The sequence below is a fragment of the Sminthopsis crassicaudata genome, chromosome 3, assembly GCF_048593235.1.
Source record: "Sminthopsis crassicaudata isolate SCR6 chromosome 3, ASM4859323v1, whole genome shotgun sequence".
Lineage (NCBI taxonomy): Eukaryota > Metazoa > Chordata > Mammalia > Dasyuromorphia > Dasyuridae > Sminthopsis > Sminthopsis crassicaudata.
This window is the reverse complement of record NC_133619.1, coordinates 248,000,718-248,014,421: the sequence shown is the minus strand read 5'-3', so window position 1 is coordinate 248,014,421 and position 13,704 is coordinate 248,000,718. Positions and strand designations below refer to the sequence as shown.

The window sequence follows — 13,704 nt, the reverse complement described above, 5'->3', positions numbered from 1 at the left end:
GTACTTAGAGAACCCCAGAGATTCTACTAAAAAGTTATTAGAAATAATCCACACCTTTAGCAAAGTTGCAGGATACAAAATAAACCCACATAAGTCATCAGCATTCTTACATATCACTAACAAAATCCAAACAGAGTTACAAAGAGAAATTCCATTTAAAGTAACTACCAGTAGTATAAAATATTTAGGAATCTATCTGCCAAGGGAGAATCAGAAACTATATGAGCAGAAACACTTTCCACACAAATAAAGTCAGATTGAAAAAATAATAAATGCTCTTGGATAGGGCGAGCAAATATAATAAAGATGACAATTCTACTGGAATACTATTTAGTGCTATACCAATCAGATTCCCAAAAAATTATTTTAATGACCTAGAAAAAAATAACAACAAAGTGCATATGGAAAAACAAAAGGTCAAGAATTTCAAGGAAATTAATGGAAAAAAAAATCAAATGAAGGTGACCTAGCTGTATCAGATCTAAAATTACATTATAAAGCAGCAATTACCAAAACCATTTGGTCTTGGCTAAGAAATAGACTAGTTGATCAGTGGAATAGGTTAGGTTCAAAGGACAAACCCAAAGACCCCAGCTTTGGGGATATGAACTCACTGTTTGACAAAAATCGCTGGGAAAATTGGAAATTAATATGGCATTGACCCACACTTAACACTGTACTCCAAGATAAGGTCAAAATGGGTTCATGACCTAGGCATAAAGAATGAGATTATAAATAAATTAGAAGAACAGGATAGTTTACCTCTTAGACTTGTGGAAGAGAAAGGAATTTATGACCAAAGAAGAACTAGAGATCATTACTGATCACAAAAAAGAAAATTTTGAGTATATCAAATTGAAAAGTTTTTGTACAAACAAAACTAATGTAGACAAGATTAGAAGGGAAGCAATAAACTGGGGAAACCTTTTTACAGTCAAAGGTTCTGATAAAGGCCTCATTTCCAAAACATATAGAGAATTGATTCTAATTTATAAGAAATCAAGCCATTATCCAATTGATAAATGATATGAACAGACAATTCCCAGATGAAGAAATTGAAACTATTTCTAGCCATATGAAAAGATGCTCCAAATCATTATTAATCAGAGAAATGCAAATTAAGACAACTCTTGAGATACCACTACACACCTGTCAGATTGGCTAGAATAACAGGGAAAGATAATGCGGAATGTTGGAGGAGATGTGGGAAAACTGGGACACTGATGCATTGTTGGTGGAATTGTGAATACAAATTCGGAACTATGCTCAAAAAGTTATCAAACTGTGCATACCTTTTGATCCAGCAGTGTTACTACTGGGTTTATATCTCAAAGAGATTTTAAATAAGGGAAAGGGACCTGTATGTGCAAGAATGTTTGTGGCAGCCCTTTTTGTAGTGGCCAGAAAGTGGAAACTAAGTGGATGCCCATCAATTGGAGAATGGCTGAATAAATTGTGGTATATGAATATTATGGAATATTATTGTTCTGTAAGAAATGACCAGCAGGATGATTTCAGAAAGGTCTGGATAAACTTACATGAACTGATGCTGAGTGAAATGAGCAGGACCAGGAGATCATCATATACTTCAACAACAATACTCTATGATGATCAATTCTGATGGACGTAGACCTCTTGAACAATGAGATGAACCAAATCAGTTCCAATAGAGAAGTAATGAATTGAACCAGCTACACCCAGCGAAAGAACTCTGGGAGATGACTATGAACAACTACATAGAATTCTCAATCCCTCTATTTTTTATTTCCTTCACAGGCTAATTGTACACTCTTTCAACGTCTGATTCTTTTTGTACAGCAAAATAACTGTTTGGACATGTATACATATATTGTATTTAACTTATACTTTAACATATTTAACATGTATTGGTCAACTTGCTATCTGGGGGAAGGGGTGGGGAAGGAGGGGAATAGCTGGAACAAAAGGTTTTGCAATTGTCAATGCTGAAAAATTACCCATGCATATATCTTGTAAATAAAAAGTTATAATAAAAAAAAGAAAGGGCGTGGGGATATTATTTATTTGCCAGAGATATTGTTAGAATGGGTTTTAAAAGGTGGACTAAATTTGTCTCTTTTCCTTCTCTTTCCCTGTCCAATGTTCCAAACCTCTTTTTGTAAATGCCAACAGAACCAACAAAAACTAGTCTGCTCAGGAATTCTTTTATTGAAAAGAAGCTCATTGGCTTGAATGCAAAAAAGTACCCTTCTCTTGAACAAAAGGAGTCTTCCAGAAAACGAAGCTCTTCACCCAGTCATAAAGGTCAGCCTGAAAATGAGAGCTAGATGAAAATACAGGTGTGCTTTGATTTATACATGAAATGATATTTGTAGATCATAGGGTCATGGGTTTAGTGCTGTGAAGGATCTTAGAGACCAGCAAGTCCAATTTTCTCATTTTTACAGATGAGGAAACTGAGACAGCTTAATTGACTTGTCCACTAGTAAGTGGACTAGTAAGGATCTGAGAATCTGAACTCAGATCCTCTTACCTCCCAGTCTAGTGCTCTAACCTAGTTTGCCACCTAATTGCATCTCTTGATTAAGATCAAGCTGGATGTGGTCTCTGAGTTCCCTTTTCTAAATTCATTTTATACTTGAGGAAATCATGACAAGGAAGTAACTTACTGAAGTTCACATAGGAGTAAACATCAGAGACATCATAACTGATACAGAACAAAACAAAAGAACCAATATATACAATAACAACTATAACAATGTAAATGAAAATATCACTGATAATGAAGACTTCAGTTAGCACTCTTAGCTTTGTCCCACTCTTCTTCCTCCTGAAGCAGCTGTGTATATATCAAATTGCTTTTAAATACACTATTGAAAGGAACCCAGTGTTGCATTCTTTTGGAAAACAAATAATTACTTATTTGTCTTTTTTAAGAGGAACATACATTCACAGAATATTTGGTTTTTTTAAATTCCATTTTGATGGTTCCTGTCTTCTTTGTAAGTTGGGTTTACAAAACCAGCATTGAAGCTTTTAAAAGAATAAACTATAAGTGACCATATGAAAACATGCGCTAAATTCAGAGTTGGTAAGACATTGCCAGAAACTCAAAATGGTTTTGTTTTATTAAATCAAGTTTTATTGCATTCAAAAATGTAAGCAATAGATAATGGAAATTTGAACCTCCAGGTGTAGTTTGCTGATCCCTGCTTTAAAGTACTGAAAGTATTAATTAAATCAACTTAACTCTTAATATTTCACCACATATCCTGAAAATTAACAAAAATAGCAACAGGCAATGATGAAGATTTTTTTTTTTTTTAAATGTATGTCTTGTTCTGAAATTTGAGTCCATTACCTTTATCTTAAAGACATGGAAAATATGCTTCATTATCAGTCCTTTGGAATCATAATTGGTCACTGCCTTGATCAGAACTGTTGTGTCTTTTAAAGTTGATTTTATTGCAGTGTTGTTATTGTATAACTATTTATCCCGGTTCTGCTCACCCTACCTTATATCAGTACATACAGGCCTTTCTAGACTTCTCTGAAATTGTCCATTTCATAATTTTTTATAGAGCAAGGATATGTCATTATATTCATCAATTTCCATTTGCTTAGCCATTCCCCAATATATGGGCAGTCCCTTAAATCTTGGATTTAGGCAAATTATATATGTTTAGTCCAATTAATTTTAATATTAATATCATTAATAATATCAATGTATTGTAAAGTTCTAAAATGTTGCTAAAAATTGTAATGTTGCATTGTTTCTATGAAATTAACTGATTTGTAATAAAACTTTGCTGAATACTACATATATTCCCAGAACCAATTCATGACATTAAATCATAGATGGTAACACTTTTCTTGCAATTAGGTGAGCAGTGACTTGGTTATTTCTTCTTAGTCTGAATAACCAGGATTGTCTGGGCATAATTAATGAGAGAGAAATTAGTATGCTTCTAAATTTGTTTCTAAAAATTAAAAAACTCTAATAAAAAGCTAGTATATGTTAGCCAATAATACTAATCATTAAGTTTAAAAATAGTATATAATTAGAGCAAGATTTTATAGACAACTAGTTATAATTAAATACTTTATTCACTAATGCCCCATAGTCACCAGTGTAATTTTAATATTTCCAGAATGCACAAAATACTTCTTTCAATTCAGTCTTAAATCTGTTACATTCGAAACAAAACTTTTTCAGGGTATGTATAAAGCTTCCAGATAACTTTTTAGGAAAATTAGTTGCAGACTGTTCTCATCTGCAACATCCTTCCTCTTCCATAGCTACACAGTAGTCTGTTTATCTTCCTTGATTACTCTGTTCCCTTTTTTTTTTTGCCTTCAAAAATTCATGATTGCACAGTGCATTCTCCTCCAACAGGATGAAACCACACAATTATTATTCTGAATGAATGAATGAAATATTTGAATTATGTTCAAGGCCCCGGATTATTGAAGACATTGATATTTCCTTCAATGGAATGCTCATTTGTTAATTAAATTAGTTCATAAACATTTATTAAGTGTCCACTACGTACCAGGTACTATGTTGGGGATATAAACTCAAAAAAGAAAGTCATTTATTAACTTTAAGAAGTTTACAATCTAACAGGAGCTGAAAAGGAGGATGGGGTGGGGCACAAAGGGAAGGTACCAGGCACTTAAGAAGTTTAAATGGGTGTAGGTTTGTGGGAAATGAAGAAATGATTGATCTAGGTCTTACCTTAGTTCTGAGAGGAATTCCCTGCTTGGCCTTCCAATCAGATGGATCTCAGGGTTGATGGAGATTTCTAAACCAGAGTTTAATAGAATCATTTCAAAGTCCTTCCTTTCCAATCACTATTAAGTATAATTCTAGTTTATTAGTTATCTAAATCAAATAATTACACCATTTAACCTGCAATTTTATACCTTTATTTCTGATACTGACTTTTAAAGAAGTCATATCCTTTTTCAGCTAAAAAAAAGCAGACACACTCTGTGGCATAATTTTAAAGAATATTTAAAGAGGCTTTTGAATAGATATGTAATTTTTTAAACTATACTTGTGCCATCACATTAATATCTGTACAACCTTGAGCAACTTCTAAACCCTCCTAGTCCTTTCAGTTCCTTCATCTGTCAAATTAGGCAGTTCAACTTCATGAATTCTAAAGTTCCTGATGGTTCTAAATCTGATACTATGAACAAAGACTGCAATGTAACAAAATATGGCTAAAAGATTTAAAATTACGTCTCAGAATGTATTTGGTTTTTTAACTGAAAAGGATATGACTTCTTTAAAAATCAATATCAGAAATAAAGATGTAAAATGGCAGGGAAGTGGCCGCTGATAATTACAGACAGAGAAATATTAATGAAGTCAATGTAATAATTTGGTATAAAACCCAAGACACCTTTGTATATTTACAACTCTTTCTCCACAGAAAAGACTGTTACAATAAGTGAAAAAACATCAGAACTGAGGAGTAGAGATACAAGCCAAGAGTAAGTATTTTAGTTTCACTGATATATGTCAAGTTGTTTTCCACCTTTTTTGTGAATTTGAATTGCAATTTTTTCCCCCTCTCCTTCTCTCCCTCCATAATCTTCCATTGCACCTCACCAAAATCTGTGTTCTTAGTTCTCTAGATATGACTTCAGAAAACTGGCTGAAGGACAATGGCTTGGTTGCTAGGCGACTCACCATAATGGATGCTTTATCCGCTACAGCCATTCCACATCGTGCGAAATATGTGCCAATTCTGGGCAAGCATGTCGTTTCTAAAGTATATGATTCGGTAAAACTCTTTTGGCAAGATCTTATAGTATGTAAACTACAGCCCTCATAGCATTGCTTCTAGAGAAAGACTGCTATTTCTCTGCATACATCATGTAGTACATTTAAATTTTTAAGTGTTTGTTCTATACAAAAAATGCATGCTACATCATTAGAAAATGTTTATTCATGATGGCAACTGCTGAAAAAATAGATTGCCAATGAAAATGACTTTAAAAAAAATCTGAGAGGGGATATAAATTGGATCTCCATGATATAGGCTCTTCTTGTCTATTTACCAGTGGGTGGTAGTATGGAGCTATTCAGATTTTTCACTATAGACGCAAATTTTCTGCATGACATCATGGAAAGGACCCTTGAAGGTTATTTCATTCATTTGCTTGCTTTCTCACCCTAAAGAAATGAGAATTTTTGTTTTTTAAAAGGTCTCTAGATTAATTTTAATTGCTTCCTTCAGTAACTCATCTGGACATTTGATGTGACTCATTGTAGGAAAATTAAAACTCTGTCTTAATGAAAATGCTTGATTGTCTAAGATGATCCTATTTCTCTTTCTATTGCCCTCATGAAGATGGAGAAATGCTTTCTGAGACCAACCATTCTTGGCCTTGTCAATGATCAGATTACTAGCCTCCCCCGCCCCAATCTCCCAGTTACTCTAATCTTACTTTCTTAGGTATTGAGTGGGTTTTTTTGAGGGGGGCAGTTTTAAAATTATCTTTGATGGTCTTTTGCCACCTCTCAAGTCTCTCTGGTCGTTGTGTCCATGATACATCATAAGATTGCCTCATAGTGGCTCGTACTTTTTTTTTTTTACAACATTATTGCATTGCTGGGTCATGTTTTCAGAGCTGGATCTGTTTTCTTCTTTAGGTAGCCACTGCAGAACCTGTTCTAGACCTCTTCCCTTTCTCCTTAGGCCTCTTACTCTCCTACTCTCCTAGCTGAGCTCATACTTTTTGAGGGGAAAAAAAAAATAGACCATTCTCAACAAACTCCCTCTTCTCCTCCAGTTCACACTCCTCCACTCCATCATGGTACATGATCTCATTCTTATTCTAATCTCTGATGAAAATGTCTTTCTCTCATAAAGTCAACCCCTCAATATGTATCCTTTATTCCATTTTCTTCCATTTTCCCTAGAGTACTATCTCCACTGAGATTCTTCTTCTTTTCCTTCTCCTCCTCCTCCTCCTTCTTCTTCTTCTCTTCCTCCTCCTCCTTTTTCTCCTCCTCCTCCTCCTCCTCCTCCTCCTTCTTCTTCTTTTTCTACTTCTTCCAAGTCTCTCCCATTCTTAAAAAGCCTAACTACATGCTACTATCCATGCTATCTGTTATTGTTGTTTTTTCTCTCCTCACCTTTTCAACTAAACTTATTTAACAAAAAAAAAGTTTATATTTATTTTATGCCTCTTTTTCACTCCTCTGACTTTCTTTTAAATTGCCTGCTAACTAACTTCTAACCTCATGTTTCAACTAAAATTGTTTTTTCCAAAGTCACCAGTTATCTTTAAATCATCAAGTCTAATGGCGTTTTCTTTATTCTTTTTGACCCATACTTAGCATATGACATTGTTGATCACCTTAAAATTGGATTTCTCTGGCTTTTCATGAAATATCTCTCTTGAATTTCCTTCTACTTGACTCATACTAATCACACTAAGTATGGGTGTGCCTCAAAACTCCATCTTGGATCCTCTTTTTTTCTCCCTTTTGTCTTTCATCTGAGATTCTCTTTATTGTTATCTCTGGGCATTATCTCTAGATTCAGTCTAATCTCTCTCCCCAGCTCTTGTTCCACATTATTAACTTCCCCTTACATATCTCAAATTGATCCCATCAGCATCTGAAACTCAACATATACAAGAAAAAAGTCATCTTCTTCTTTCCCAAATTTACCCTTAATGAAACTTCCATATTGCTGTTTTGTCTGACTTTTTGTAAAGTTATTTCTGTGACCCCATTTTGGGATTTTCTTGGCAAAGATACCAGACTGGTTTATCATTTCCTTCTCTAACTCATTTTATATATGAAAAAACTGAAACAGGGTTAAGTGACTTGCCCAAAATCACACAGAAAGTATTTGTAGTTAAATTGAACTCACAAAAATGAATCTTCCTGATTAGAGACTCAGCTCCCTATCTTCTTTGCCACTTATTGCTTTTGAGTAATACCTGTCACCCAGGTTTTTATGCCAGTTACCAAGTCTTATCTACCACTACAACATTCCATTCATATAGCCACTTTGCCTGGGCTATTTTAATAGCCTCTTAACTGGACTCCCTGCCTCAAGTTTTTTTTTGTTTGTATGTTTGTTTTTCCTTGCTCTAATCCATCTTCCATACAGCTGCCAAAGTGATATCCTTAAATTATAGACCAGGCTGTGTATAATTTGTTCTCTTTGGTATTTAAATCTCTCCATTTCTGACCTCTTTCTATTTTTCCAGTAAAATTACAAATTTTTTGGCTCCATGAATTCTACAGTATGGCCATTCTGAATTTCCTGAGATTCTTCATGAATGATGCTCCATCTTCTGTTTATATACCTTTGTACCTGGTTGTCCCAGATCCTAAGAAATCTCCTTCCTCCTTCTGCCCTTTGGAAACATTAGATTTCTTTAAGACACAGCTCAAGCCCCACCTTCTGCAGGAAGCTTTTTCTGGTTTCCCCCTGATATCTAAGTTTACTTTGTACTTTGCTCTTACTATGTCCCATACCTATCTACTTATACTCATATATATATATATATATATATATATTGCAGCCAGGTGTCCCAATGGATAGAATGCCAGTCTGAAGTCAGGAAAACTCATCTTCTTGAGCTCAAATAGAACCTCAGACATTTACTAGCTAATGACCTGGGGCAAGTCACTTAACTCTGCCTCAATTTCTATCATCCATAAAATAAGCTAGAGAAGCAAATGGAAAATCACTCCAGTATTTTGTTAAGAAAACTCTAAATGGGGTCATGAAAAGTCAAACAGGACTGAAAATAACTGAACAGCAACATACTCATATTGTTTCCTCCATTAAAATATAATTTTAATAAAAATTAAGAATTTTTCCCTCTTGTATGCCAATACTTAGCACAATGCCTGGAAGATAGTAAGTAGTTTATAAATGTCTGTTGTTTGGTTGGATTTAGTGTTATTATATGCTTCATTCTTAATTTACTCTGGCTACTTTGTATTCTGGTCTTGTCCTTCAAAGTGCTAGCCTAATTTGTTTTTTTAAATGCTTACATTTATTTGCTGCAGCTAATGAATTAGACTGAAAACATATTGGGGTTTGGAAGCCATAGAAAAATAAAATATACTAGAGGTTGCCAAAAGTTGTCATCTATGTTGCTTTACAACCACTCACGATTGGATATATTTGGAGGAAATATATAAAATTATCCTGTAGTGTTTTGCAATGTGTTTGGGGGAATATTTATAATGCTGATTAAAATGTTTGATGATCTTAGGCTGATTAAAATGTTTGATGATCTTAGATTTTAGGTTCTAGTTGTAAGATGTAAAGAGAAGCTTAGAGATCATTCACACTAACTTCCCCCATTTTATAATTCAAGGAAAATGAACCCCAAAGAGGTTGAATGATATTCCCAAGAATAGGGACTTGAATTCAGTCTTTCAAACTCACACTCTTGCTCTAAACTCCACACATTGCTCTTTCTAGTCACTAGATTATGGATTAACATTGGAGTCCCAGTGTGCAGACAGGTTGTCCCTTACCTGCCCTTTGGCCTCTTTGTTTCCATCTGAGCCTTCTTTTCTTTGGTAGTGTCTCTATGGTAGCATGACCCTATTTACTTCCTAAAGATATATGACTGCAGAATTTATTTCTTTATCTACTGAGCATAGCATCTACCCAAAATACTTGAGATAGCCAAGGAGTCACTTTGTGTCTTTTAGGAAGGTTTGTGAAGGCTATGAATTCATTTACGATTTTTAGCAGTTTTATTTGAAGGAAAACAAATTCAGTATCATTTCTGTGAAACCAGTGAACTTTAATGGCATCTAAAATTTATCATCTACATCCTTTCCATAGACATGCCCATTAAAGGGACTTCATTAAGTTGAGAAAATGCTCCTCCTTTCCTTCTTTGCAGAGGTGGATGGGAATGTTGAATAGACTGATAGCCAGTGTGAATGTGTTGTTAATTTGGGGGGGTTTTCTTTCCTTTTCATCTTTCTTTTTTATTCATACAAGGGATGTCTCTCTGAAGAGAGAGTGGAGAAAGTGATATAAAAACAAAAGAATCAATGAAATATTTTTAAAGTTTTAAAGAGTGACTTTAAAAAATACATCCATGATAGAACTCAAAAGGAAATGAGGTAGGGAGGATGGAGTTACAAGTTAAGGGAAACTTTAATCAGTTCTTATTAATAGATAATCCATCCCTGATCCTGACATTGGGGCAGAACTAGATAAAAATAAGTATCCATGGGGCATCTAGGTAGCACAGTGGATAGCACACTGGCCCTGGAGTCAGGGAGCTCTGAGTTCAAATCAGACACTTGGCACTTATTAGTTGTGTGATCCTGGGCAAGTCACTTGATCCCAATTGCCTCACCAAAATAAACCACAAAAAAAGGAAAATAAGTATTCATGAGATAAAATAATTATATCATTGCTTTCTACATTCATGTCTGAATATGTATTTTAATTTTCATCTTTAAAAAAATGAAAACCTATATAGGTAATTTCATAGGTTTTCCACATCCTTGTTATTTAATATTTTAATTTAATATTAATACATATGTATTACATATACTCATTGATTATAAATTATAATACTTATATACTGACACTCCTCACTTATCTAAAATAGTTAGAGAATTTTTTTTTTCCTCCAGGGGAATAGTTGGACCTAGGAATTCAGTGGAACATAGGAAGCTTCTGATGAGGGCATTCATACCAAATGAAAATCTGTAACTATTCTGCAACTTAGTGTTAGGGAGTTATCCAGGTCAAGGTATTTGACCTGCTTTAGGAAGGTTATGTGACTGGGCCAGCTGTTATGTGTCAGAGGAAGAAAGTGAACCTCTTAATAGCCTTTAAGAATTTTTAGAATACTCTGTATAGATTAAACTTGAAGGTGGATGGATATGATCCTTAAGGTATGGCTATATCTCTGAATGAGATAGCCAGGGATGATGCTTTTCCAGCCAGCACAATAGCTTGGGGAAGATCTGGTAATTTTAGGGACAACTGGGCAATCTCAACTCCAAGTCCTAAATGAGTTATCAGGCTAACATTACATTTATGTGCTATTCCTCAAATATTTCTGGTCTGAGGGTTTAAAGGGCTCAGAATACAAGTTACTTCCCTGATTGCTCTTAAGAGAGAGGGTGGTTTATAGTCATGAAATGCTATTTTTACAACAGACCATCACAAATGGTGAACAGTGAATAAACTCACTTATTGAAACAAAACAGGAAATAGAAATTGGAGTTCTGTGGATTATAATACATCAGAAAATATACAAGAATAAATGAACTCTCAGACTTGGAACAAGTTAAGGCTTTAGATGAATGAGAAAGAGAGAGAGAGAGAGAGAGAGAGAGAAAAGCAAGTCCAGGAACATGATGGGGCCAGAAGCCTGGTAAGGAAAACATTTAATAAATTTTAGACTTTTCTTTGAATTTGAGTTACTGGATAACCAGATATATTTTTTAAAAAATCAGAATTATAATAAAATGAAGAAAGTATCATAAGAAAATGATCATCAGTCTATTAAGGTAGAATAAGATGAAATACACACCATGAGAATAAGATGAAACACACACAATTACAATCTCATCTCAGAATCATTGATTATCCTTTGAACCAGAAAGATCTTTCAGTGCCTCAAAGTCATCATTTTGAAAGAGTATTATTGTTCAGAGAGTATAGAGGATGAGGTTAGAGCACTAATTTGTGAAATATCTTTCATAAATGCAGAAAGGATTATCCATTAGTAAGGGGTGAGGGACACTGGAAAGAACTCACACAGGTAACACCAAAGTCTTTCCTTTGAAGAAAGTAGAAAGGTATCACACTTGATAAAACACACTAAAGGAAGTAAAACTGGGTGGAGGTTTAAGAGAGGTGTGTTGGGAGCTCATTACTGAGAGGTTATCTGGAGCCATCTTGAGGGTAGCAGAGTACATAAAAGAAAACATAATTGTGTAAAATAAAACAACATTTTATTTTGATGGAATTCAGGAAGCAGAAAGATTTTTTTTTTTTTTTTTTTTTTTTGGTCAGCAAAAATGGTTTTGGAAATAGAATTCAAAATAGAACATGTAAAAGTAATCTGGTTAACCTAAATGTATAATTTCATTTAAGAACTGATCAGGTCAAACTGCTTGATGATGTCAGTGAGCTTGCTTCCTGAGTAAAGAGAAAATCACAAGGATACTTGAGAGATTCTTATGAAAATGGTTTATTCTGTGCTTATCTAGATGAGCCACCATTCCCCAAGAGTCTGAGTCTGAGAAGTAGGAAGGAATGAAGTGATAGTATCCAGGAGCTCCAAAGCAGTACTCAATTAATTGATGAGAGAAAAAAAGAGAAAAAGAAAAGGACAGAGAGAGAGAGAGAGAGATGGGGGGAGAGAGAGAGAAAGACAGGAGAGACAGACAAAGAAATAGAGACAGAGACAGACTGACAGAAAGACAGAGACAGAGACAGAGAAAGAGAGTTGATAAACTTATCCTGTCCCTTTAATAGGAACAAAACTAGTAATAATGTTTGTCAGTTCTACAATGAATAAAAATCATTTATTAAGCACCTGCTTTGTATCAAGCACTATGGGTGTAATGGAGATACACTTACAAAGAATGAAACAATCCTTTCTCTCAAGGAAGCTTTTGAAATCCATGATTTCATCTCTTCACCAAGGGAGATTGCAAATCTTTCCTGCCTTTGTTGAGATGGTCTTCATGTGTTCCCACGGCCCCAAATTCATCTCTGGGCATTTTCCTCTTTTCTGATGATAAGCCTTTAAGGACTTGGCCAGGTCAGTTCTCAGATGATGGCTATAAAATCTGGTGCTAGATACTTCTTCCTAGAGCTTGTGTTTCCTTGGCATTGCCTTTGAGAAGCCAGACCACCTCTGCTGAATGAAGAACCTGAATAGGACTTCAGTAGAGGTATAAAAGCCACAGCCTAAATTAACATAGAATTTTTACCTTTCAAGCACCTTCACATTTGCTATTTCTCTGCCCCTTTTAGAACAAGGAATAAGGAAGGAAAATTTAGAATGAGAATTAATCTACTTTTGGCCACAATTGTATATTTAGGCTCTTTGTAGTTGATGCTAATATTTCCAAGAAAGGGAAAGAGCAGAAATCATAATGGAGTTAGAAAGGCTTAGGAATAGAGGCTAATAATTTGAATGGGGCTTTATTCATAGATTTTACTATCCCACATCTGGCTGGATAGGTAGACTTTTAAAACTACATTTAGCTTTATTCCCAGTTCATTGTTTCATTCATGACTTATGCATGGGCTCTTTTTTCCCTCTGTACACACAGTGCTGGCTGGGTTTTCAGTGTTGGCTGGACTCTCATCAAATCTATCACCTTGGAAATGAAATAAGTGAGCAGAGAGGTTACCATGGCAACTCTTCATTACAGGATTCTAACTGGCATTTTTAGTTTCCAAGTGGCCAGACAATTTCACCTGAGCTCTTTCAAAGAGATTAATTCATCACCCAGTCACATTTAGAATAAAACATATCTCAGTTATTAGATGAATCCATAATTAAAGACTCCAAATTGTTCATCCTTTTGAAGGAACACTTTTCTTTAGGTAAAATGTTAATAGCTAGCATTTATATAGTGCTTTAAGGTTTGAAAAGCATCATTTATGCTATCTTGTTTGAGAAAAGATGCTACAATTCTAATGCTAGAATAAAATCTCATTAATTTAAATAATTTGG

The 13,704-nt window shown here is 34.6% G+C and overlaps 1 protein-coding gene across 5 annotated transcripts in view; it reads left to right on the top strand.

Moving 5' to 3' along the window:
* Positions 1-13,704, top strand: part of VWA3B (von Willebrand factor A domain containing 3B) — a 200,918-nt gene that overhangs the window by 128,717 nt on the left and 58,497 nt on the right. For all 5 annotated transcript variants that reach the window (XM_074300331.1, XM_074300333.1, XM_074300335.1 and 2 more), the window contains 3 exons: positions 2,152-2,283; positions 5,421-5,481; positions 5,618-5,774. In XM_074300331.1, the coding sequence (XP_074156432.1) occupies positions 2,152-2,283; positions 5,421-5,481; positions 5,618-5,774 (350 nt within the window). The remainder of the gene's footprint in view (positions 1-2,151; positions 2,284-5,420; positions 5,482-5,617; positions 5,775-13,704) is intronic.